Genomic DNA, 27,609 nt, shown 5'->3' with positions numbered 1-27,609 from the left:
CCTGCATACGTGCGTCCCTTTCTATGGGTGGAATTATGTCACAAAATTTGGACTTGTCCCGGGGATCTAATAGTGTGGCAAGCCAGTAGTCATCATCACTTCTAATTTTGACAATACGAGGGTCATGTTGGAGGTAGTGCAACAAGAAGGCACTCATGTGTCTTGCGCAGCCATGCGGACCAAGTCCACGCTGTGTTTGTGGCATAGAGGTGCTAACCGTTCTTTCTTCCTCTGTCATCTCCCCCCAACCTCTTTCAACTTAAATTTGACCAAGGTCCCCCTCATCAGCTGAGTCTTCCATGTCCATGGACAGTTCGTCCTCCATATCTTCATGTCCTCCTGCACCTTCCTCAACATCTCGCCTGCTACCATGCGCCCTTGTTGATCCCTGTCCCCCATGGTCCCATGCCTGCCGCGTTGGTGATGATGAACGTCTGGACCTTGGTGATGTTGTTGTGTCTTGCGCATATGAATCCTCCTGTAGTTCCTCCCCTTCCTGTTGTCCAACCCCCTGACTCCGAATAGTGTTTAGCGTGTGCTCCAGCATGTAAATGACTGTAATCGTCATGCTGATAATGGCATTGTCAGCGCTAAACATATTCGTCGCCATGTCGAAACTGTGCAGAAGGGTGCATAGGTCCGTGATCTGAGATCACTCCATCAGGGTGATCTGCCCCACCTCTGCATCTCGTTGGCCCAGGCTATACGTCATGACGTATTGCACCAGGGCTCTGCGGTGCTGCCACAGTCGCTGTAACATGTGGAGAGTTGAATTCCAGCGTGTCGCCACATCGCATTTCAGGCGATGAACCGGCAGGCCGAAAGACTTCTGGAGCGATGCAAGTCGCTCAGCTGCGGCGCTTGAACGGCGGAAGTGAGCACTGCAGACAGTTTCCGTGCCCTGGTCAGAAGGCCATCTAGGCCGGGATAGTGTGTTAAAAATTGCTGGACAACAAGGTTCAACACGTGAGCCATACAAGGCACGTGTGTCACCTTGCCCAGGCGAAGGGCCGCACCCAGGTTTGCAGCATTGTCGCACACGGCCTTACCAGGCTGCAGGTTGAGTGGAGACAACCATTTATTAAACTCGGAGCGCAGAGCTGACCACAACTCCTCAGCTGTGTGACTCTTATTCCCAAGACATGTCAAGCTAAAGACCGCCTGATGCCGTTGCGCTCTGCTGCCAGCATAGTAATGAGGGGTGCGTGATTCCTTCTGCGCAGTGAGAACGCTGGTGGCCTGACCAGGCAGGCTTGGGGCGGAGGTGGAGGACCCAGATGAGGTGGAGGATGCAGAAGCAGTGGCGGAACTTGGACAGACAGAGGATTGACACACAAGTCGTGGGGACGGCAAGACTTGTGCAGCAGACCCTTCACCATCTATCACCATAGTTACCCAGTGCCCAGTCAGCGACATGTAACGTCCCTGTCCATGCTTACTGGTCCAAGTATCGGTGCTGAAATTCACCCGTTCACACACAGAGTTTCTCAAGGAAGCGGTGATATTGTGTGCGACATGCTGGTGTAGCGCGGGCACACCTTTCTTAGAGAAGTAGTGGCGACTAGGCATCTGGTACTGGGGCACAGCGACAGATATAAGGTCTCTAAAATCCTGTGTGTCCACTAGGCGGAAAGGCAGCATTTCTGTAGCCAACAGCTTACAGAGGGATAGAGTCAACCTCTTCGCTTTGTCATGGGTCGAAGGAAGTGGCCTTTTATTTGACCACATCTGAGGGACAGAGATCTGGCTGCTGTGTGTAGACGGTGTTGAGTAGGGTGTCCCTGGAAAAATGCAGCTTTGGGAGGAAAGTGCAGGCGGAGACATGATGTTGCCTTCATCCAAAGTTGGTGCTATCGATGTCTGAGAGAGCTGTACACACTCACTTGTTTCCCCTTCCAAACCAACTGACGACCTACCAAGCAAACTGCCTGTTGCGGTTACAGTGGTGGAAGTTGTGGGTGGAAAAACAGGTGTGACAGCTGTCCCCACAGTCCTAGAAGATGACGAGCGCGCGGATGCCCTGGAAGGGGCAGGCGGTGGATGGTTGGCTCCACTAGGCCGCATTGCAGCACGGTGAGCTTCCCACCAGGCCATATGATATTTATTCATGTGACGATTCATGGAAGAAGTTGTCAAACTGCTGAGGTTTTGACCTCTACTAAGATAACCATGGCAAATGTTACAGATCACATAATTTGGCCGATCTTTTTTTATGTCAAAAAAGGACCAGGCTAGGCAAGGCTTAGAGGCCATGCGACCTGTTGATCCACCCCGAATAATGCTCAGAGGCAGAGTGGTGGCTGAGGATGCAGTTGTAGACGTGCTACCAGTGCTCCGACTGTGTCCAGGAAGGCGCCAGGTTACTTCGACGTCGGTTGCATCCTCCTCCACCGCCTCTATTGACCTCCTCGAGTGTCTGACTGTGGGTTGACAGTAGGTGGGATCTAGAACTTCATCATCAATTGTTGTGTTTGCACTCCCCTCCCCCTCAGACCGAGTTTCTTCTTGCCCTGACCGAATATTTAAGTTGTCATCCCAATCGGGTATCTGCATCTCATCTTCATCAGTATGTTCCTCATTGCCTATAACCACAGTTGTTGGAAAGGCAGCATTTTGGTAGCCAACAGTTTGCATTTTATGAAAGTCAACCTCCAAGCCATGTCATGCCCTTCGAAAATCATGTAAAACACAGCGAGGGGACTCCAACCACAGTCTCCCTCGTTGCCACTCACTGGGCCACACACACCCCACTTGACTGGCATCGGTTGAGCCCCCTTTTGAAAAAGAAAAAGATGCTTTGCATGAAGCACTCTCAAAAATACGCGTGCCTTTCCCGTCCCCTGGCTGACCCCGGGGAAGAAAAGTCCTCTGAGAGCCATGACTTGTTCATCTTGGTTCTTTTAGAAACACAGCGAGGGGACTCCAACCACAGTCTCCCTCGTTGCCACTCACTGGGCCACACACACCCCACTTGACTGGCATCGGTTGAGCCCCCTTTTGAAAAAGAAAAAGATGCTTTGCATGAAGCACTCTCAAAAATACGCGTGCCTTTCCCGTCCCCTGGCTGACCCCGGGGAAGAAAAGTCCTCTGAGAGCCATGTCCACATTGTCAGTGGACAGACACGTGTGCTTATCTGCCAGCAGACCCACAGCAGCACTGAAGACAGGTTCCGAGAGAACGCTGGCTGCAGGACACGACAAGATCCCCAAGACGTACGTGGCGAGCTCAGGCAATTTATCAAGATTGGAAGCCAAGAATGAGCAGGGCTCAAGTTGCACAATAATGGCATGTTTCCTTGCATATACTCATATATCTGTGTGTCCTCCTCTTTTTCCTTGTCCAGCTCTTTTGTTTTCGCATGAGTATATGTCCTTGTCACTTTCCCATGTGTTGTGAGTTGTTTGTGACCTTTTGGACACCTTTGAGGGTGTTTTCTAGGTGTTTTTCTGTGTTTGTGATTGCCTGCCATTGTTTCCTATGCAGTTCGAGTTCGGTTCGTCGAACGTTCAACGAACCGAACTCGAACGGGAGGTCCGTTCGGCGAACCAACCTCGAGCCGAACCGCGACCGGTTCGCTCATCTCTAGTCCTGAATAGTCCAGGGCGTCATATATCTATATATATATATATATATATATATATATATATATCAGTACAGACCAAAAGTGTGGACACACCTTCTCATCTCTAGAACAACTGTTAAAAGGAGACTTTGTGCAGCAGGCCTTCATGTTAAACTATCTGGGAAACCACTGCTAAGGACAGGCAACAAGCAGAAGAGACTTGTTTGGGCTAAAGAACAGAAGGCATGGACATTAGACCAGTGGACATCTGTGCTTTGGTTTGATGAGTCCAAATTTGAGATCTTTGGATCCAACCTCCGTGTCTTTGTAGAAAAGTTGAACGGATGGACTCTACATGGCTGGTTCCCACCGTGAAGCATGGAGGAGGAGGTGTGATGGTGTGGGGGTGCTTTGCTGGTGACACTGTTGGGGATTTATTCAAAATTGAAGGCATACAGAACCAGCATGCCTACCACAGCATCTTGCAGCGGCGTGCTATTCCATCCGGTTTGCGTGTAGTTGGACCATCATTTATTTTTCAACAAGACAATGACCCCAAACACACCTCCAGGCTGTGTAAGGGCTATTTGACTAAGAAGGAGAGTGATGGGTGCTACGCCAGATGACCTGGTCTCCACAGTCACCAGACCTGAACCCAATCAAGATGGTTTGGGTTGAGCTGGACCGTACAGTGAAGGCAAAAGGGCCAACAAGTGCTAAGCATCTCTGGGAACTCCTTCAAGCCTGTTGGAAGACCATTTCCGGTGACTACCTCTTGAAGCTCATCAATAGAATGCCAAGAGTGTGCAAAGTAGTAATGAAAGCAAAAGGTGGCTACTTTGAAGAACCTAGAATATAAGACATATTTTCAGTTGTTTCACACTCTTTTAAGTATTTCATTCCACATGTTTTAATTCATAGTTTTGATGCCTTCAATGTGAATCTACAATTTTCAGGGTCATGAAAATAAAGAAAACTCAATGAATGACAAGGTGTGTCCAAACTTTTGGTCTGTACTGTATATATATAGAATTGGCTAAAAATTGGTATGTATGCTATTCAAGGCACGGGGAAACGGAAGGCATCTTAAAAAAGTTTTTATACCAATACTCCGTGTGCTGATAATTGGAGATGTCGCAATTGTTCCACAGACTAACATGACTGATCAATAGGGCCACCATCATTCATCGTGATCATGCTCCTTCTATGCAGTACATGCTCAACGCTTACGTATAACGGTACTTTAACACTTGCGTTGTGCGGCATCCGTTGCAATCCGCCGCCTTGAGGAATTACGGTAACCGTTGCAGGAAGCCGTTTATTCCACATAGGCTTCTATTAAGGGCAGATTGCAACGGATGGTCTTGCGTTGCATCCGCCCCGCGTTGCATCAGTTTTTTTGTCGGTGACCGTCAGTGACCCTCGGGCAGAAGGAACGCAGAATGTAGCATTTTTTGTTGCTGTAAAAAAATGCACTCCGCAGGATTCCGTCGGGATCCATTAAGAGTCATAATGAATGTCTATGGTTCTGGATTCCATCGCCATGCATAAATAATTAAAAAAAAAACGGCGTGCGGTCCCCCCCCAATTTTGATTCCAGCCAAGATAAAGCCACACGGCTAAAGGCTGGTATTCTCTGGATGGGGAGCCCCACGTCATGGGGAGCCCCCCCAGCCTAAAAATATCAGCCAGCAGCCGCCCGGAATTGCCGCATCCATAAGATGCGACAGTCCCGGGACTCTACTCGGCTGATCCCGAATTGACCTGGTGTGGTGGCAATCGTGGTAATAAGGAGTTAATGGCAGCCCATAGCTGCCACTAATACAGGCGTCACACGGTACTATATAACGTGCAATCGCACGAGCGATTGTACCCACTCCCGTCGTTTGTGCGTCATGGGCAAATCGCTGCCCGTGTCGCACAAAGTCGTTAAACCGCCATCACACATACTTACCTCCTGAGCGACCTCGCTGTGGGCGGCGAACATCCACTTCCTGAAGGGGAGGGACGTTCGGCGTCAAAGTGATGTCACACAGTGGCTAGCCAATAGAAGCGGAGGGGCGGAGATGAGCGGGACGTAAACATCCCGCCCACCTCCTTCCTTCCGCATAGCCGGCGGGTGCCGCGGGACGCAGATAAGTTGTATTCATCGTTCCCGGGGTGTCATACGGAGCGATGTGTGCTGCCCCGGGTACGATGAACAACCGGCGCCATTAAAATGAAAAGATTTTTTTAAATTAAATGACGCGTACACGACTCACGATTTGTGAACGAGTCAGCGTCGCTCGGAGGTGTCACACGAGATGACGTCGCAAGAGATGCCGGATGTTCGCCATGAAAACCGTGACCCCGACGATGCATCGCATGATAGATCGTCTCATGTGACGCCCGCATAAGTCCTAGGTTAATCATGGCAGGCGTCTATGAGACACCTCCAATGATTAACCTGTAAGTGAAAGTAAATAAACACATATACATGAAAAAATACTTTATTTGGAATAAAAGACAAAAATACACCCTCTTTCACCACTTTATTAATCCCCAAATACCCCTCCAGGTCCGACGAAATCCACACGAGGTCCCACGACGCTTTCAGTTCTGCTACATGAAGCTGACAGGAGCGGCCGTAGAACACCACTGCTCACTGTGAGCTCCACGCAGCAACTGAAGTGAGTCGCGCTGTCAGCAGGGACGTCACTGAGGTAGTGAATGCGTGTGTACGGTGATGATGGGTGCGGTAGTGCCGGGGTGTGTACGGTGATGATTGGTGCGGTAGTGCCGGGGTGTGTATGGTGATGATGCGTGCGGTAGTGCCGGGGTGTGTGCGGTGATGATGGGTGCGGTAGTGCCGGGGTGTGTGCGGTGATGATGGGTGCGGTAGTGCCGGGGTGTGTATGGTGATGATGAGTGCGGTAGTGCCGGGGTGTGTGCGGTGATGATGGGTGCAGTAGTGTTGGGGTGTGTGCGGTGATGATGGGGGCGGTAGTGCCGGGGTGTGTACGGTGATGATCGGGGCGGTAGAGCCGGGGGGGTGTGCGATGATGATGTGTGCGGTAGTGCTGGGGTGTGTATGTGCGGTGTTGATGGGTGCGGTAGTGCCGGGGTGTGTGCGGTGATGATGGGTGCGGTAGTGCCGGGGTGTTCACACTTCACACTAGACCTCAAGCAGCTTGGATTGTGGCCTCTCCACTCTCAGGAGTACTTTGCACACTGCGACATCGCTACCGCGATATCGTCGGGGTCAAATCGAAAGTGACGCAGATCCGGCGCCGGTAACGACGTCGCAACGTGTAAAGCCTAGATGCGCCAATAAACGATCGCAAAAGCGCCGAAAATTCAGTGATCTGTGTAGTGTCGGTCATTTTCATAATGTCGCACCAATAGGAGATACGATGTTGTTCCTCGTCCTGCGGCAGCACACATCGCTGTGTGTGAAGCCGCAGGAGCACGGAACATCTCCTTACCTGCCTCCACCGGCTATGCAGAAGTAAGGAGGTGGGCGGGATGTTTACGTCCCGCTCATCTCCGCCCCTCCGCTTCTATTGGCCGCCTGCCGTGTGACGTCGCTGTGACGCCGTACGACCCGCCCCCTTACGAAGGAGGTGGGTCGCCAGCCAGAGCGACGTCGCAGGGCAGGTAAGTGCGTGTGAGGCTGCTGTAGCGATAATGTTCGCTACGGCAGCTATCACAAGATATCGCATGTGCGACGGGGGAGGGTACTATCGCGCTCGGCATCGCTATCATCGGCTAGCGATGTCGCAGCGTGCAAAGTACCCCTAAAGGCCTTGTCACACACAGAAATAAATCTGCGGCAGATCTGTGGTTGCAGTGAAATTGTGGACAATCAGTGCCAGGTTTGTGGCTGTGCACAAATGGAACAATATGTCCATGATGTCACTGCAACCACAGATCTGCCAAAGATTTATCTCTGTGTTTGACGGGGCCTTAAGTGGTTAAAACAGGTAACTGAACCATTTTTCGGGCTGCTGCCACCAAGAAGTTGCTGACTAGCACTTAATACAATTTCAATTTAAAAAAGATGCCAGTGTTTCCTTACCTGTCCTTCGCCTGCAAAACTCAAAAGATTCACAGATGTGTAAAAGCCGTGGTGTGCACATACCCTAACGGTTCACATGCCCAGTGCTTGTACACAGATTACAGCTGGCAGAACCCAGAGATAGACAGGCTCGACCGATAGTCTGATTGTCAGAGAAATGATGACTTAGCAGGTCTAATTTTGGATTGTGGATCCTTTTTTCTCTAACAGACGAGCCAGTGCCATAGATGTGTAGTAGCGTCTGTCTCATAAAGAACACGAGCACTCAACAAAGTAAGAGCTTAGGGAGACAGCTGCCACTTGAGTGATGGGACACCTGTCTATAGTGTACGGGAGAGTCAGGGAGACAGCTGTCAGCCGAATGATGGGACACCTGTCTATAGTGTATGGGAGAGTCAGGGAGATAGCTGCCAGCCAAATGATGGCAAAACAAAAAATTCTCCGAAAAGTTTAATTATTCTTTGAAGGTGCTTTTTCAATGCTGACAATAATCGGAAACTGATTGATCTATCTAAACCGATTGTCAGATCACCCGATGCACAAGCAAAATGTTTGTTTGTCGGGTTAAATGATATTTCCATTTACATGAATAAACATTTATATAGAGGACGATTCCCCTACAAAAATCAAACAGTTTAGCTTAAAGGGGTTGTCCGATCTGGAATAACAAGTCTGCTGTCCGTCTATGTGTCACTCTATGACTGCAGACCTGTGAATCCACCCAGCGCACTCATGGTGGTCAAGAATGCGATATGCAGACTCCCAGTAAGAACTTGTCTAGTGGGTATAGCCTCGCTTAATGCACTTGTTTTGACCCAGGTGGTGTCCTCTAGACGGATTGTAGCGGAGAGTCTGCATATCGCATACTTGACCGTCGTTCCCGGCACAGACACCAGAGAATTCTCGTAGTGCACAGTGAGTGCACTTGGAGGAATCACAAATCTGCAGTCTCACAGAGTGACACACAGAGTGACTGCAGAATTGTCATTCTAGACTGGACAACCCCTTTAATATTTGCTTCAACATTTATTTTTTTAAAATGCAAATGAGGGGGCTTTGGTTCACCCTTGGAGTGGACTATGCCTTGGTGTACTGTTATATTTGCATATGAAAGCCAGTCCATTGTGTTGATTGACAGCGATCACTTAGTAAGATAGGTAAAATCAAAACATACAAGCTGATATTAGACAGCACTCACTTTTATTATTGGAGGGCTATCAATAAAAACAAAAGACTTTAAAATACAAATATGAGGGCGTAACGGTGCACAGACACAAAGACCACACCAACGGTGTACCAAAGCACAGACCACACCAACCGTGCACCAAAGCAAAGACCACAACAATGGTGCATCAAAGCACAGACCACACCAACCATGCACCGACACAAAGACCACACCAATGGTGGACCAAAGCAAAGACCACACCAACGATGCACCAAAGCAAAGACCACGCCAACAGTGAACCAAAGCAAAGACCACCCCAATGGTGCACCGAAGCAAAGACCACCCCAATGGTGCACCAAAGCAAAGACCACACCAATGGTGCACAGACACAAAGACCACACCAACGGAGCACCAAAGCAATGACCACACCAACGATGCACCAAAGCAAAGACCACGCCAACAGTGCACCAAAGCAAAGACCACCCCAATGGTGCACTGAAGCAAAGACCACCCCAATAGTGCACCAAAGCAAAGACCACACCAATGGTGCACCGACACAAAGACCACACCAACGGAGCACCAAAGCAAAGACCATACCAATTGTGCACCGAAGCAAAGACTACACTAATGGTGCACCAAAGCAAGACCACACCAATAGTGCACCAAAGCAAAGACCACACCAATAGTGCACCAAAGTGCCGTCATTTGCATATTAAATAAATGTAGATTTTTCTGCTAATATTAGAGGGAACCTGTCCGATGGCATTGTGGTCCTGTGCAGGTGCACTTTGATCTGCCCTGAGTAGGCCAGATCAAAGTATTGTACTGCGCAGGACCTCAATGCTGGCTAGTGTGGATGACGTAGGACGCGTCATGCACCCAGGCTTCAGAAGAAGGAGGACAAAGATGGCCGAAAGAGGAGGCACCGCACCCGGAGAATGGAGATACCCATCCAACCAGTCTGCACAGCACCACCCTTTAGGTGAGTATTATAAAGTGTTTTTTATGTTCTATATACAGCATGTTAGAATGCTATATATAAGAGCCCACTGGTGGTGGCCGCAGCTTATACTCACCAAATCTGCTGACAGGTTCCCTTTAAAGAAGCACGCCGGGCATTTTTTCCCCTAAACCTGTGTAAATGTTAGTGCAGTGTAAGGTCTGTGATAATTCACTCACCGATCGCTGTTCTCATGTTCCCGACTCCATGATGACATCACATCCACATCTCGTCTCTGCAGACTTCCCTCTTCTCCGGTCTTCTGCAGCACATCTCACCATGGTGCCCTGAAAAATAACAGTGTCATTACAATGTTCCCGAATAACAATAACCACAAATGCTGTGCCATAAATAAGCCCTATGCTGTGGACTGAAAAAAATAACTGCTCCTCACTGTGCTCCCTGCAAAAGAATTTTACTCCACACAGTCCCTCTTAACGTAAATCCTCCACACTATCCTCTCCTAGAAAATATTCCCACCACACCATCCCCATTTATATACTATGACCGCCACACTGCCCCCTAATGAACTAAAACGCCACACTGCCCTACCTTATAAACCAAACCCACCACACCTTCCTCAATTCTGAAATATCTACACTGTCCTCACATCATTCTGCCCCCTGCTCACAATGTCCCTCTCCATATGGAGCTCACACTGCCCTTCTCCATACTGAGCCTCCCATGCTGCCCCTTCTTAATGCACTCCAAATGCTGCCTGCTCCTTTTCCATAATGAGACCACCATGCTACCTCACTTATCATACAGAGACCACCATGCTACCCCACTCATCATACAGAGACCACCATGCTGCCCTACTCATCATACAGAGACCACCATGCTGTCCCACTCATCATACAGAGACCACCATGCTACCTCACTCATCATACAAAGACCACCATGCTACTGTCGCGGGCGGAGGAGGGGACGCCGCACTCTCCCACTGCTCGGGTCCGGCTGCCGCTGCTGCTGCGGCCTGCTGCTGCTCGGTGGCTCGAGCGATGGGCCGGATCCCGGGGACTCGAGCGGCGCTCCTCGCCCGTGAGTGAAGAGGGATTGGTTTTTTGGGATTGTTTATTGTCCGTGACGCCACCCACGGTTGTGGTGATTGTATGGACACCACCGCTGCTCTGTATGGGGATCCCAGGAGCGGTGACAGGGAGCAGCAGAGTTGTTAGTTCTCCCCTCCGTGGGTAGGGGGTGGTTGTCCCGGGGCCCAGTGATGAGGTGGGGGATGCTGGATGGCAGGGCTGGTGCAGGGCTTGGTGGGGTGCAGGGACGCGGGGGCAGCGCTGTGCCTCACGGCACTGTGGTACTCACTCAGCCTGAGACGGTGACACAGTTCTCGGTAAAACACACGGCTGGAAAGACGGTTCCCACGGACGGCTGCAGTTGCTTTTCCCCAGTAGTTGACGGTGACGGTCCCTTTTCCTGCACCTGAGATGATGATGGTAGCGATGGGTTCCCACCGGTAACCCGTTCCCCGACTTGGTTATGAGCCGGAGGAGCCCTACTTTGCCCGCAGGCGCTGGCCCTGAGAAACTGGTGCCCTGGCGGTGGCGGTGTCTCTCTCTAATGGTTGGACTGTTGCTTTCAATCGGGACTTGGTTGTTGGGAGACCCAGAGGTCCCCTTCACTAACGGATTTGGCAAATTCACGGCGACTCCTAGCCTTGCCGGGATCCGAAAGGCCCCTGCCAATGGCGCTGACTGCTCTTTGTATACCGCTCCGGTACCCCCGGGCCACCACCCGTCCACGGTCCTTTCGGCAACCTCCAAGCAGCCTCTCCTGCAGACAGTCACCGCCGTCTGCTGACCTTGCTGTTCTCAGTCCGGGGCACACACCCGGACCAACTTCAGGCTTTCTCCACTGTCACTGTCTCTTCCACTTTACTCCTCTCTCTTGCTCCTCTACCACTTCCTTCTTACTTCAAACTCTCCCTAGACTCATCTGCCTGGTTCTCCCGCCTCCAGGGCTGTGAACTCCTCGGTGGGCGGAGCCAACCGCCTGGCCCACCCCCTGGTGTGGACATCAGCCCCTGGAGGAAGGCAACAAGGATTTTTGGTTAGCTTTGATGTTCCTATCTGGGGTGTAGGGTGTGGTGGTGTTATGACCTGTGACCCCTGGCTTGCCCAGGGCGTCACATTCCCCCTTAGCAAAATGCAGACCGTCCGCGGGCTGCCCGTCTAACAGCGGTTTTATTTTCTAAAAAGATATAAAAGGCAAACATACAAATAAAATAACTTCATCCCACATCGGGAGGTTCAGTTCTTAAACGTTACTAACATTTTCAACGGTTGCGGCTGCCGCTCTCTCCCACCCAAGTAACCTGGACCTGATGCTGCCCCTAAAACCCAGGCAGCACCTCTTGACCCCAGTCCTGAACCAGTTACCCGAGCGGGATCTGTCCTTCCCCTCCAGAGGGTAGCCACCGGTTCCTGTGGTGGCTGGGCCCCAGCCTGCTCCACTGCGGGCCCTCCCTCCAACCTGCCTCTCCGGAGGCGGTAACGGTAGCTGCAACAACAGATTTATTTACAAGCCACTAAGTTTGTGGTTGTCCTGCAAGTTCACGGGCTTGTCCATAGAAGTTTCTATGCAGCTAGATGGTCCCCACGGGGACAACGGTGCCGGCAACGACCGGTTTCAATCACATGGCTAATCAGGTTACTGTTCGGTTATTATTCTCATTTTCTTCAAAAGTTTTCAAACTTAAAGCACACATACTTTCTTCACACTGGTGGTCCCTACCGGGACGGTGCAACGGTGCTCCGCTGCCCTTACTGTGCACTTTCGTCCTCCTCACCCGGCTCTGGGTGGAAGAACACGGGCACCAGCCCCTCCAGCGCATAGCAAGCGCGGCGAGGAAGGGCCGCCCGATACCCGTTGTTCCCACTCCGGGGGATGTAAGTGGCCTCCGTGCCCTGCAGAGCGACGACTCCTTCATCTTCCTCCGAAACGGGCCCGGTGTCAGGCCCGGAATCACTATCGTCCGTCTCTGCGCCAGGCGGGTTGCCGCCAGCTGCCACAGCTTCCAGGCTTGTCACTCTCTCGGCCACTGTCACGAAGGGGTGTACGCCCGACGGGCCAGGCGCAGCGCGGTGCACGGGCAAGGAGGACAGAGGTGGTATGGGGGCCAGGGGTAGACCGGGTCCCTCAGCCGCAGTGGCCGGTCCCTCGGGGACATAGGGGCGTGGGTCACTCACCAGCTCCTCCATCATGGCCTCCATTCCATACACTCGTGCAACTGCAGCTGCATCCTCCACCTCCGCGGTCCACTGTTCCATCAGCCGGCAGATCTGGTTCTGGTAGTGTCGGCAGATCCCTGCCTTCCGGGCCCTCAGCCATGCCGCTGTCCCGGGCACCGGTTCGGTAGCCTCCGCATAGCTAGGGGGAGCGGACATTCTTTGCAGGGGTCGGCGGATCGTGGGGTCCCAGCGTCCTTATCTGTATAGCCGCGGCTACATGCGACCAGTCGCCATTTCGTCCCCCTTAGCCTCTTTCCGGCCCCTCCTCTATCGGGGCGGGGTTTTGGCCTTCGCGCCTCCGCTACTCGAGAAGACGCTCGAGCGGGAACTCTTTGCGCCAAAGATGGCGACTTCTGAAATTTTCCGGCCGGACACCTCCGGCGGTCACAAGGCGCACCTCTACCCAACGGCAGAGTGGTAAGATCCCGTTCGTGACGCCAAGTTGTCGCGGGCAGAGGAGGGGACGCCGCACTCTCCCACTGCTCGGGTCCGGCTGCTGCTGCTGCTGCGGCCTGCTGCTGCTCGGTGGCTCGAGCGATGGGCCGGATCCCGGGGACTCGAGCGGCGCTCCTCGCCCGTGAGTGAAAAGGGATTGGTTTTTTGGGATTGTTTATTGTCCGTGACGCCATCCACGGTTGTGGTGATTGTATGGACACCACCGCTGCTCTGTATGGGGATCCCGGGAGCGGTGACAGGGAGCAGCAGAGTTGTTAGTTCTCCCCTCCGTGGGTAGGGGGTTGTTGTCCCGGGGCCCAGTGATGAGGTGGGGGATGCTGGATGGCAGGGCTGGTGCAGGGCTTGGTGGGGTGCAGGGACGCGGGGGCAGCGCTGTGCCTCACGGCACTGTGGTACTCACTCAGCCTGAGACGGTGACACAGTTCTCGGTAAAACACACGGCTGGAAAGACGGTTCCCACGGACGGCTGCAGTTGCTTTTCCCCAGTAGTTGACGGTGGCGGTCCCTTTTCCTGCACCTGAGATGATGATGGTAGCGATGGGTTCCCACCGGTAACCCGCTCCCCGACTTGGTTATGGGCCGGAGGAGCCCTACTTTGCCCGCAGGCGCTGGCCCTGAGAAACTGGTGCCCTGGCGGTGGCGGTGTCTCTCTCTAACGGTTGGACTGTTGCCTTTAATCGGGACTTGGTTGTTGGGAGACCCAGAGGTCCCCTTCACTAACGGATTTGGCAAATTCACGGCGACTCCTAGCCTTGCCGGGATCCGAAAGGCCCCTGCCAATGGTGCTGACTGCTCTTTGTATACCGCTCCGGTACCGCCGGGCCACCACCCGTCCACGGTCCTTTCGGCAACCTCCAAGCAGCCTCTCCTGCAGACAGTCACCGCCGTCTGCTGACCTTGCTGTTCTCAGTCCGGGGCACACACCCGGACCAACTTCAGGCTTTCTCCACTGTCACTGTCTCTTCCACTTTACTCCTCTCTCTTGCTCCTCTACCACTTCCTTCTTACTTCAAACTCTCCCTAGACTCATCTGCCTGGTTCTCCCGCCTCCAGGGCTGTGAACTCCTCGGTGGGCGGAGCCAACCGCCTGGCCCACCCCCTGGTGTGGACATCAGCCCCTGGAGGAAGGCAACAAGGATTTTTGGTTAGCTTTGATGTTCCTATCTGGGGTGTAGGGTGTGGTGGTGTTATGACCTGTGACCCCTGGCTTGCCCAGGGCGTCACACTACCCCACTCATCATATAGAGACCACCATGTTGCATGCTGCCCAACTCATCATACAGTGACCACCATGCTGCCTCATGCCTAAAGTTGAGCCCCCCCCATACATTATCTCACGTTTCACACCGAGTCACCTACATTGCTCCACTCCTTACTGAGCCCACCCATGCTGCCCCCTTTCCATATTGAGCCCTCACACTGCCCCTGTTCATACTGATCCCCCCATGCTACCCCTTTTCCATAATGAATTCCCAATGCTTCCCCCTCTCCATACTTAGTGAGTTGACACACGGCATTTCTAGGGGGGGCACAAGTAGGGTCCAAAAACATCTCAAGTAGATGTAGAAACTTGGCACTCAAGATGAATTTGAATAGTAGTTTTTATTGTGAAAAACTTGTAGGACCAGCACAAGCACAGCATTGCCACATATACAGCGGAGTACACCACGTTATACCCAGCCACGCCGCTCGCCAAGCTACTATACTTTCTGAGGACCATCTGCACGCACTGATGAAGGTCTTTTGAACAAAACATCTGTATTTGTGCTGGTCCTACAAGTTCTTCACAATAAAAACCACTGTTCACATTGATCTTGAGTGCTAAGTTTACCCCTCTCCATACTGAGACCCCCAACATACTGAGTCCTTACACTTTTCCCCATCGATTTTGTCCCTTTCACTATACCTCCCTCTGTAAGCCCCCCTAAGTCCCCCTCTACAGAAATAAGCTCCCTAAACCACCCATCTACAGCAATAGGCCTCCTAATCCCCAGATCCCCAGACTATAACCTCTGCTTGCTCCTCCCCCACAAACATCACGTTATGGCCTCTGCCTGCCCCTAACCCACAATCCTCATGTTATAGCCTCTGCCTGCCCCTCCCCAACAAACATCACGTTATGGCCTTTGCCTGCCCCTCCCCCACACACATCACGTTATAGCCTCTGCCTGCCCCTCCCGCACACACATCACATTATAGTCTCTGCCTGACCTTCTCCCACACACATCACATTATAGCCTCTGCCTGCCCCTCCCCCACACACATCATATTATAGCCTCTGCCTGCCCCTCCCCCACATCACATTATAGCCTCACGTGCCCCTCCCCCACACACATCACATTATAGCCTCTGCCTGGCCCTATCTCACACACAGCACATTATAGCCTCGACTGCGCCTCCCCCAGACACATCACATTATGGCCTCTGTCTGCCCCTCCCCCACATCACATTATAGCCTCTGGCTGCCCCTCCCCCACTCACAGCACATCATAGCCTCACCTGCCCCTCCCCCAGAAACATCACGTTATAGCCTCTGCCTGTCCCTTCTTCACAAACATCACGTTATAGCCTCTGCCTGCCCCTCCTTCACACACATTACTATAGCCTCTGCCTGTCCCTCCCCCACACATATCACATTAAGGCCTCTGCCTGCCCCTCCCCCACAAACATCACGTTATACCCTCTGCCTGCCCCTCTCCCACACACATCACTATAGCCCCTGTCTGTCCCTCCCCCACAATCCTCATTAGGAAGACCCGCACCTTCCCTATGAATCTTCAGCTCTGCGAGCTATTACCTGCTCCTGTTCCTGCCGCCCTCCTACTCTTCCTTCTCCTCCAGTGTCCGTCGTTCTTCTCTTGGCTGCGGTGAGTGTTCTCTCCTCCACCGCAGCATCGGAAGCATTGGACACCACAGCATGGAGCTGATTGGCATGCGCCTCTGACCCCGGAAGTGCATGCGCCAGCACTTCCGGGGTCAATCAGCTCTCTGTGCCCGGCGCCCGGAGTTTATCTGTATTGTGTTTTAAAGACACAGATACAGATAAATGAAGGTTCGCCTCTCCCGCCCACCCCTCCCTCCGAAAAGACAGCGGATTTAATCGACTGTCTAACGGAGTGGGAGAGGATGTGTAAAAAAAAATATATATATTTTTTGCTGCCAGAAGGTGCCGCCCCGCGCAGCGCGCCGCCCCAGGCACCGGACCACAGGTGCCTAGTGGTAAATATGGCCCTGCCTTTCAGAGAACTTTCCACACTGTGCTGTAAGAGAGCCCCAATTGCCTGGAAACACTACGTGCACTGCTGTTCCCAGCAGGGTTGTTTGTGCCCCGTTCCATGATGGCAGTGACAATATCCTCCACAACCTCTCTGCTTACCGGTCGTCGCCCGTACCCTGGTTGAACACTCAGTAACCCTGTTGCCTTAAAACGTGTCATCATCTGTGTCAGCAAATTGACAGCCATTGGACAGCCACGTGTGTGAAGGTCTTTCAAACGATGAAAGGCTCTCAGTGCAGCTGTAGCATTCCTGGCATTCTCAGAAAACAACCGCACTAACAGTGCATAATCCAGCAAACAGACAGGCATCTTGCAGATTGAGTTACAAGGCGCGCCTATTGTACAGCGCATCTTTTTCACCTGGTGGGGAGTTTTGGTATAAAAAAAATTTAAGATGTTTTCCGTTTCCCCATGCCTTGAATAGCATATATACCAATTTTCAGCCAATTTTGTACACTGGGTCAGTCTGCACACGGCTCCAAACACCTTAGGTTATATTATGGCCACCTTTTATATATACACTGTGTGCAGAATTATTAAGCAAGTTGTATTTTAGAGGATTTGTTTTATTATTGATCAACAACTATGTTCTCAAGCAACCCAAAAGACTCATAAATATCAAAGCTTAATATTTTTGGAAGTCGGAGTAGGGTTTTTTAGAATTGGCTATCTTAGGAGGATATCTGTTTGTGCAGGTAACTATTACTGTGCAGAATTATTAGGCAACTTAATAAAAACCAAATATATTCCCATTTCACGTGTTTATTTTCATTAGGTAAACCAATATAACAGCACAAAATTTAGAAATAAACATTTCTGACATGCAAAAACAAAACCCCAAAAAATTAGTGACCAATATAGCCACCTTTCTTTATGATGACACTCAACAGCCTACCATCCATAGATTCTGTTAGTTGCTTGATCTGTTTACGATCAACATTGCGTACAGCAGCCACCACAGCCTCCAAGACACTGTTCCAAGAGGTGAACTGTTTTTCCTCTCTGTAGATCTTACACTTTATGAGGGCCACAGGTTCTCTATGGGGTTCAGATCAGGTGAACAAGGGGGCCATGTCATTATTTTTTCATCTTTTAGACCTTTACTCGCCAGCCACATGGTGGAGTAGTTGGATGCATGTGATGGAGAATTGTCCTGCATGAAAATCATGTTTTTCTTGAAATATACCGACTTCTTCCTGTACCACTGCTTGAAGAAGTTGTCTTCCAGAAACTGGCAGTAGGTCTGGGAGTTGAGCTTCACTCCATCCTCAACCTGAAAAGGTCCCACAAGTTCATCTTTGATGATACCAGCCCATATCAGTACCCCACCTCCACCTTGCTGGCGTCTGAGTCAGAGTGGAGCTCTAGCCCTTTACTGATCCAGCCACTGGCCCATCCATCTGACCCATCAAGAGTCACTCTCATTTCATCAGTCCATAAAACCTTTGATGAATTAGTCTTAAGATATTTCTTGGCCCAGTCTTGACGTTTTATCTTATGTTTCTTGTTCAAAGGTGGTCGTTTTTCAGCCTTCCTTACCTTGGCCATGTCCCTGAGTATGGCACACCTTGTGCATTTTGATTTTCCAGGAACGTTGCAGCTCTGAAATATGGCCAAACTGGTGGCAAATGGCATCTTGGCAGCTTCACGTTTTATTTTCCTCAATTCATGGGCAGTTATTTTGCGCCTTTTTTGCCCAACACGCTTCTTGCGACCCTGTTGGCTATTTGACATGAAATGCTTGATTGTTCGGTGATCACGCTTCAAAGGTTTGGCAATTTCAAGACTGCTGCATCCCTCTGCAAGACATCTCATAATTTTGGACTTTTCAGAGCCCGTCAAATCTCTTTTCTGACCCATTTTGCCAAAAGAAAGGAAGTTGCCTAATAATTTAGCACACCTTATATAGGGGGTTGATGTCATTACACCACACCCCTCCTCATTACAGAGATGCACAGCACCTGATTTACTTAATTGGTAGATGGCTCTCAAGCCTATACAGCTTGGAGTAGGACAACATGTATAAAAATTATCATGTGATCAAAATACTCATATGCCTAATAATTCTGCACACAGTGTGTGTATATATATATATATATATATATATGTATAAACTTATACTGTTTATATATAAATATATTATATAGCAGACTATGCTGCACTGTATGTAGCTGTTAGTGTACGAGACGTAGCCCACCTAACAGCACTGATTTATCTTTGAATTTCCACTGAATATGTAACTGGAAACAATTGATGACAGGTACAAATAAACATGAACCTATGGAGAAACCAGCTTCAACAGAGAAGTAAAAAATTGGAAGAACTTAATCTGGTGGCTTAGAGTGAACCAGTCACTAGATTTCTCCCTTATAACCTGCGACCAGTACCAGTAAGCTCTTATAAACAGCAGTCTAGAATACTGTATATAAGAGCCCAGGCCGCTCTGTATAACATAAAAAAAAAACATTTATTTTAATATTTTTTCAGCTTTGCTGATCTTGGTCTGGTGCCTCCTCTCTTCCTTCCATCGCCGTCCTTTTTCCCAGTCCCGCGTGGATGATGCATCCTATATCATCCACACAGAGGCCTCTGTTGTGCTCCAGTGCACGCTCACTATTCTTTGCTTTGCTGATGGCAGAGCAAAGTACTGTAATCCGCAGTTGCGGGAAAAGGTGAAGGACCGCCCGCACATGCGCACTACAATACTACAATACTTTGATCTGCCTTCAGCAGGGCAGAGAGAAGTGCGCGTGTGCAAGAGCTCAATGAAAGCATCTGTTTGGTTGACGTAGGACGTGTCATCCACACGGACCTGGTAAGGAGGACGGCATTCGTAAGCGCAGAGAAGGCGCCGAACCGAGACCAGAGACACCCATCTGACCCGATCATTCCGCAGGTGTGCATAATAAAAGATGTGCTTTATGGTATACAGGTCAGCCTGGGCACTTATATATAGCATTTTAAAATGCTGTATATAAGAGCTTACTGGTAGCGGCCGCAGCTTATGAGGGACAAATCTGATGACAGGTTCCCTTTAACTTCATAATTTATTAGTTGGTGTTATGAGGTTTTCTGTATTAGTCAATTGATTGAATGGTATCACAATTTGTAAGAAAATGTTATAAAATATAGAATATACATCTACATACAGTTTGAATTCAGTGTTGTTGAAAAATAATATCAGTTTTATTTTTGACAGATAACTATACCAGGAGGTCAGAGGGACATCTGATATTTTCCAATTTTGCAGCAGATGATCATATTATCACACCAGATACATGTGACAAACATTTTATTATCCCAGGTATATCTTCAGCCCATCTCAGAAAACATCCATCATCTGATCTTTTTCAACAGTTTCTTTCATTTGCTTCAACAAAGACAAGTATGCAAAACAAAAGTTACACAAGTGCTGTTGAACATGAAATAGCTCAGATAGGGGAGACGCCAATTTCGTGTTCAGAATGTGGGAAATATTGCAATATTAAATCAAGACTTGTTGTACATCAAAGAATTCACACAGGGGAGAAACCATTTTTATGTTCAGAATGTGGTAAATGTTTTAATGTGAAATCAAATCTTGTAAGACATCAGAGAATTCACACAGGTGAGAAGCCATTTTCATGTTCAGAGTGTCATAAAAGTTTTAATGTGAAATCAGATCTTGTTAAACATCGGCGAATTCACACAGGGGAAAAGCCATTTTCATGTTCAGAGTGTGGGCGATGTTTTAATGAGAAATCAAATCTTGCTCGACATCAGAGAACTCACACAGGGGAGAAGCCATTTTCATGTTCAGAATGTGGGAAATGTTTTACCGATAAAACAGATCTTATTAGACATCAAAGAACTCACAAAGGGGAGAAGCCGTTTTCATGTTCGGAATGTGGAAAATGTTTCAGTCGGAAAAGAAATCTTGTTACACATCAAAGTAATCACACAGGATAGTGGCCATTTTAATTTTTTTAGCATCTTATTGACGTGTACAAGAAAATCTGCAAGTTTTTGTAAAGTCACATGTATACAAAGAAAAGGAAACAATTTATAGAACTAATGTATTATTATAAAATGTATAAAATTACAATTTGTAAATGATATACAAGTAATACACTCCTCAACATTGAAATTGCACGACCGAAAAGGACCAGCGATAAGGTTCTACAAATCGAGAAAGTAGCAAGCATCACTAAGATCTGAAAAGGATCACATTGTCAAGCATCTAGCTCCAATACAGTCGGATTGACAGCACTTTTTAGCCACATGAAACCTCACAAATTGGATAAAGTGTTGTAGGATGATTATGTAATGCCTCTTTTTCATTGACATGACAGTTTTCACCATTTGTGGCAAACTGAGAGACAAAATTCTTGACTGAGAGAGCTTGGTTAATCAGTGTGGCAGTTCACTTGTAGGCCGAGATGTTACTGTTCAACATGCATGTCCCAGTGGTTGGGACAATGAATTGGAATGACAGCAAGGGATGCACAGAAGCTAAACTCTGTATTAAAGGAGCTTCAGATTAGAAGAAATGCTCGTAGTGAACCAAAATACCAAACTTAAGGAGTCAAACAGTGTATACATAAACTATAAGGCGTTTACATTATACTGTGCTGCGAGATAGACATCCAGCTGCAAGTGTTCCACAGATCTCATATCACTGTTCCCAAATGCAGAGTAACACGGCAATGGAAGTCTATTTTAGTTAACAATGTGTCCTGCATTTGTCTTGGATTCTGTGTTAGCTGGAGACAACGCGGGCAGTGCTATGGAGAAGCCTCCATAAGGGAATGTCACAACGGTGCTACTCCCAGCATTATGGTGTGGGGACGTATAATGTACGGTAGTCAGAGCCTTCATTCCAAACATTCTAACAGCTCTTGCATTAATTTGATTTGATGGTGGAATCAGTGGTACGGTCACTTCTCTAAAATCTCCCACAAGCTGTTTTTTTAACACGACAACACCAGGGCACATATTGTTACTTTGAGCAGCCTAAACACACTACCATAGCTGGCATTGTCTCCAAATACATTCAGCATGGCAGAATATTTCTCAGACAACCAATAATTACCTAAAGGACAGCATGTCAAAGCATCTATATGTGAGTATTTCTGCACATGGTGCCCTTATTCAAAGCTAAATAAATTAAGATGTTTTGAAACTTTCGTTTCTTTTTATCATTCATATCATTAACATGTCTGTTGATCTTGTCATTTCCATAATCCCATGACCTTTTCTTATTGGTGATAAATAGTATCAATCTAAAACCTATACACAAAATCCCACACAGCTTTATTGATGGAAAAGAAAAAGCATTTTAGGTCTCAGAAAACACTAACCAAATTTCTATTCATCACTTAAATAATAAAAATCTATTTCGTATTGCTGTAATCAGGCTGTCCTAGAGGATCATATTTACAGGTCAGTTTTAGTATACAATGAATATGTCACAATGACTTTGGAATAGCAGTGTACCGAGGCCCCTAAGCTCTCCGTCAAGCTAGGGGGCCCTATGCTTTCCCTATTCTCAGGGATACTCCTAATGGTGGAGAGGTCTGAGTCTCCTTCCTGGCTCTGCTCCTGGTCAGTCCTGATCTAATTCTCCCTCCCCAGGGAGGGATGGGAGATTGTTGAAACCAAAGAAAAAGACAGACAAGGTTAAAAATGAACACACAGACACACACGATAAGACAATAAAAGAAAATAAGAGTGGGAGGGAAGTACAAAACAACAGGGGTAAACTCCACAACCGCACCAAGCAAAAAGCACCACTAAACTGAACTTTCACCACAGAGAATCTGGGATCCCACATTTCACAGACCAACACAGAATAAACTATAGATGGCATGGATAGAAGGATTCCAACAGTATAAATAGGAGAGCAGATGTGATAGGTCTCCCCATAACATGTGATTAAAAGAGCAAGCAGACTAGCAGAGATTAAAGGCCACTTTACACACACACACAGAGATAAATCTGAGGCAGATCTGTGGTTGCAGTGAAATTGTGGACAATCAGTGCCAGGTTTGTGGCTGTGTACAAATGGAACAATATGTCCATGATTTCACTGGAACCACAGATCTGCCAAAGATTTATCTCTGTGTGTAAAGTGGCCTTAACTCTTGCAAGCCTGCCTATGCACACAGCAGGTCGACGCCCGAATCTTCCTGTGCTGATCCCAGACACCAGAGAAACAATCGGGTGAAGTGCCAGAATCTGCAATTTGAACAGAATCCAATGCCGCTATGACAGTTGGCGAAGTTTGTGCAAAACTCTGTGTGACAGAACATTGTAAAAACAAAACTGACTTGAAATAATTTTCTAATTTTTCAGTACATTGTATAGTTAAATTAATGGTATCATTAAAAAGTACAACTCGTTCAGCAAAAAAGCAAGCCCTCACTCAAATTGCTATGTTGTTTGAAATAAAAAAAAGTTATGGTTGTTAGAAGAAAGGGATAAAAAAAATATAGTATAAGTAATAATTTGTCAGTTCTTAAAGGGTTTAAAAAATGTTCCTAAAAGTATCCTTTCTTGGGTCAGATGGCTTTTTGACATGCAGAGGTGGAAAAATGATCCCTATCATTTCTTGGGTCAGATGGCTTTTTTACAAGCAGATGTCATTGCTTTTTGACAAGCAGCGGTGGAAAAATGATCCCTATTCGGGGAGTATTTGTCATACGCTGTTCCAATCCCTCGTGCATTACAGCAACAGTGTTGTTACCCTGTTCCCATTACAGAGTCTGACAGGCAACCTGGTTTCTCTTAAATAGCTCTGCTCTGCCTGGCGTCAGCAGAGTTGTTCCCTCTGCTCCCAGCTATGCGAGACTTAAGCGGGCTTTACACGCTACGATATATCTAACGAGATGTCAGCGGGGTCACATCGTAAGTGACGCACATCCGGCATCGTTAGTGATATCGTAGCGTGTGACAGCTATGAACGAGCAGAAATACTCACCTTCTCGTTCATCGCTGACACGTCACTTATTTTAAAAAAAATCGAATGTCCTGTTGTTCATTGTTCCTGAGGCAGCACACATCGCTCCGTGTGACACCCCGGGGAACGATGAACTGCAGCTTACCTGCGGCCGCCGGCAATGCTGAAGGAAGGAGGTGGGCGGGATGTTTACGTCCCACTCATCTCTGCCCCTCCGCTTCTATTGGCCGGCCGCTGTGTGACGTCGCTGTGACGCCGAACGTCCCTCCCCATTCAGGAAGTGGATGTCCGCCGCCCACAGCGAGGTGGTTTGGAAGGTAAGTACATGTGACGGGGGGGGGGGGTTACAACATTGTGCGACACGGGCAACAAATTGCCCGTGCCGCAAAAACGATGGGGGCGGGTGCGATCGCAAATGCGATCGCACGATTAATTGAAGCATGTAAAGCAGCCTTTAATCCTTTTGGAGCAGTGTATGGCTCTTCTGAGTGTGAGGTTGCTGATTACCATCCTCAGCTGACCTCTCCCTATTTAAAGCTGGGGAGTTTGTTAGGAGATCACCGAAGATAGCATCTACTCTTGCTAAAATCTGGTGTCCTTGGTGATCTTCTTTTCATGACCTGCGATCTGCTGCTTATGTGGTGTGATAGTGTCCCTTGGTGTGTCTTATTTCCTCCCTTTAATTTGATTTCCTCCTGTGCCTTTATTATCTTCCCTTTGTAGTTGTTTGCTGAGTGAGCGAGTTTCTGTTCTACCCCAAGTCTGTCTCTTTTGGGAGAGGGGGGGGGTGAGTTTGGGGTGTTCTGCCCTCTCTGGGTTGAGGGGATGCGGGGAAGTTAGGTCAGGGCCTGTTGAGGAGACCGGGACATGCTGGAGGCTCAGACCTTACTACCCTTAAGTGTATCTCTGTGATAAGGGGCAGTGCAGGGATCCCAGATCAAGGGCCAGTGCCTGCAATCCTAACCCCCTCTGTGCCAGTATCAAAATGTTTACAAACTGAAAATGCAATGTCTTGTTTTCTTATCCATTTAAGAAAATATTTTTCCCTTTTTATGGAGTAACAACAAGTTTGATATAAAGTTATTTTGGCAGCTATAACATTTATATTATAAAAATTGTAAAACGTTTTGAATACTGCAAAATGACAGAACGGCCTACAGTGAAACAATATATAAAGAGAAGGGCTGCACACCTGCGACAGTGCAAGGGGAATAAATGTAAAACAGTAACTGCTATGTGAATACTGACATGAAAAATGCAATAGCTATATATAAAAATGAAAATATGACAATGGTATCTGCATAACTGCTATGAACTTTAAGAATAAAGAGAAATTTAGCTATTGAATTGATCAATGCAACAGGGCCCCAGCACCTCGTCATGATATTCTCTTACATCCTAGCTAATGTGTGTCCTCTCTTGCAGTTAAAAAACCTACTGTGTATGGGAAGCTGAGACCCAGGCTATAAATGTATGTACAGTGAAACAATAACTTTTAACAAATCAGCCAAATATTTAGGATATGCAACAGGTTTGTTATTTGGAAAGTGAGAAAGTAAAGAAGTCTTTTTAACAAGTTGTTCAAAAATTTGTTTGTATTCTTTTGCAGCCTCCAACAGTTTTTTTTTGGTTTTGTTTTTCAAAAATTTAGATGCAAAGGCTTTTTAACACCATTTAAAATGTATCCTTTTTTTGGGGGGAGAACAGTAGTATGTTGTTACATTTTGAATCTTGACATTGCTCAGCAAGACACACACCTGTGTCTTGGTATTAAAGGGGCTCTGTCCGCATATAATAATTGCTCAAACCAAGTTCAGGCGCTCTTGCGTCATGGCGGGACTAATCATTTCAATACAACTTTTCATCTGCTTACTTTATATCTATCTCCACATTCCCCACTTCTTTGATTAACAGCTCTGGCTTCATAGAGCCAGAGAAGGGCAGCGCTGGACAGAAAACAAGCAGATGGGAAGGTGTATTTAAATGATTATCCCTGCCATGATGCATGAGCATCTTTACTTTGAGAAGTCATTCTGTGCTGACAGAGTCCCTTTAAGACTTTAGAGACCTATCTTTAGAGTCCTATCTGCTTCCAACTTCAAGTACCTCTGCTACCGGTCTCCTGTCTGACTGCATTTTTCAGTACCACTGCTGCCAGTATCCTGTCTGCCTGAGGCTTTGAGTACCTCTACTACAGGTATCCTGTCTGCTTGTGGCTTCCACTACCTCTGCTACTAGTTTCCTGTCTACCTATGACTTCCAGTACCTCTACTACCACTCTGCTTTCTGCCTGTGTCTTCTGGTACCTCTGCTACCAGTCTCCTGTCTGCCTGCCACTTCCAGTACCTCTGCTACGGGTCAACTTTCTGTCTGTGGCTTCCAGTACCTCTCATATTTGCTTCCTAGCTTCCAAAAACCTTTACTACCTGTTTCTTGTGTGCCTCACCTGTCTGCTGCACCCTCGCCCAAGGCCAGTGAGGCCTCCCAGGCCCTGGGCTTAAAGGATTCTTCTCACCAGGTAAACCTATCATATGTCTTCTTTTTGTAAAGTCTAGAAGCAATGGCTTGTTAAAAAAAAAAAAGCTATCCACGCATTACTCCTTCTTTGGGTGCAGTTTCAAGTTTCTTAAATGTATTCTGTGCAGAATAGGGTTCTCAACAGCAGTAAAGCAAAGATATAGAAGCTTTTTTAAATCACTAAGCCACGCATACTTTCCCAGGAAATTACATTTGCAGCAATGTTATTTTCTTTTTTTTTTTTAAATCAGGTTCATTTTTATTTAACATCAAAATTATACAACACATAAAATAATTCCCTCCATAGAAATATCACAGAAAGGGAAAAAACCTTTAGTCAATAAGAAAAACCACACAAATAACATAATAAACAATGCACCCGCAGTCCACGTCTCATTTCAATATGGGTCTCAAAGTGCATATTATTTCCCAATATATTCTCCATAGTATAGCTTACCCAGCATCATTATGACATTATATATATATACACATATACATACACGCACGCACGCACACACATATACATGCACACACATATACATGCACACACATATACATGCACACACCTTCCAGCAGTACGCATATCACCCTATTTGAGGAAATTTGTTAACCGGTCAGAAGGAGAAGGACCTGGTCGCTCGCACTGTCCTGCAGTAACGCCGAGGAGGGAAGGCCTGGGGTATCCAACCATGCCCCCCAGATCTTATAGAACTTTTTCAATGCATTTCTTTTAAGGTATACTCCTCTCTCCAGTCGAAGTATAGCGTTTACTCTTTCCCTAAAATCCCCGATGACCGGAGGCGCTGGGTCCAACCAGTGGTAGGCCAACAGTTTCCTAGCCTGGTACAAGAGACGTGTAATACCGACCATTACCGGCGAACTCAAGTCCACCCCCCCCTCCAGTAGACCCAGGATACATATAATAGGTCTTGGCTGTAGACGGATATTGAAAACTTGTCTAACCAAATCTAGTACTGCCCTCCAGTAATCTTCAATGTTCCCACAGGACCACATCATATGCATCAGATTCGCACCTTCCTGTCCGCACCTAGGACACAGATCATCCATCCTAACTCCCATCTTATGCAATAGACTAGGTGTCCTATATACTCTATGTAACAGGAATAGCTGCGACAGTCGTTGGCCTTCAGATACAGCAAGGCTTGGAGTCTGAGACAGGACCTCACCCCACTGTTCCTCTGTCATAGGGCCTAGGTCCCTCTCCCACTTCTCTCTAGCCTGCAAAGGGAATTTGTCGAGGTGTCTAGATAACATCACTGTATACAACCTAGAAATAATACCATAGGAGCGATCAGATGTCAACAATTCAGTAAGAGTGTGATTCCGCTCTATCCTAATGTCCATACGACGTGTCTGTGTCTCATAGGCATG

The 27,609-nt window shown here is 48.1% G+C and overlaps 1 protein-coding gene across 1 annotated transcript in view; it reads left to right on the top strand.

The window, feature by feature from the left end:
• LOC142312872 (uncharacterized) overlaps positions 1-21,850 on the top strand; it is a 284,606-nt gene extending 262,756 nt beyond the window's left edge. Inside the window, exon 26 of the mRNA XM_075351857.1 lies at positions 19,963-21,850. Coding sequence (XP_075207972.1) covers positions 19,963-20,711 — 749 coding nt within the window. The 3' untranslated portion in view covers positions 20,712-21,850. The remainder of the gene's footprint in view (positions 1-19,962) is intronic.
• Positions 21,851-27,609: the final 5,759 nt, after the last annotated feature.

The sequence above is a fragment of the Anomaloglossus baeobatrachus genome, chromosome 5 (assembly GCF_048569485.1).
Source record: "Anomaloglossus baeobatrachus isolate aAnoBae1 chromosome 5, aAnoBae1.hap1, whole genome shotgun sequence".
Taxonomy (NCBI): Eukaryota; Metazoa; Chordata; class Amphibia; order Anura; family Aromobatidae; genus Anomaloglossus; species Anomaloglossus baeobatrachus.
The sequence above is the reverse complement of the archived record's forward strand: the minus strand, read 5'-3'. Positions and strand labels throughout refer to the sequence as shown.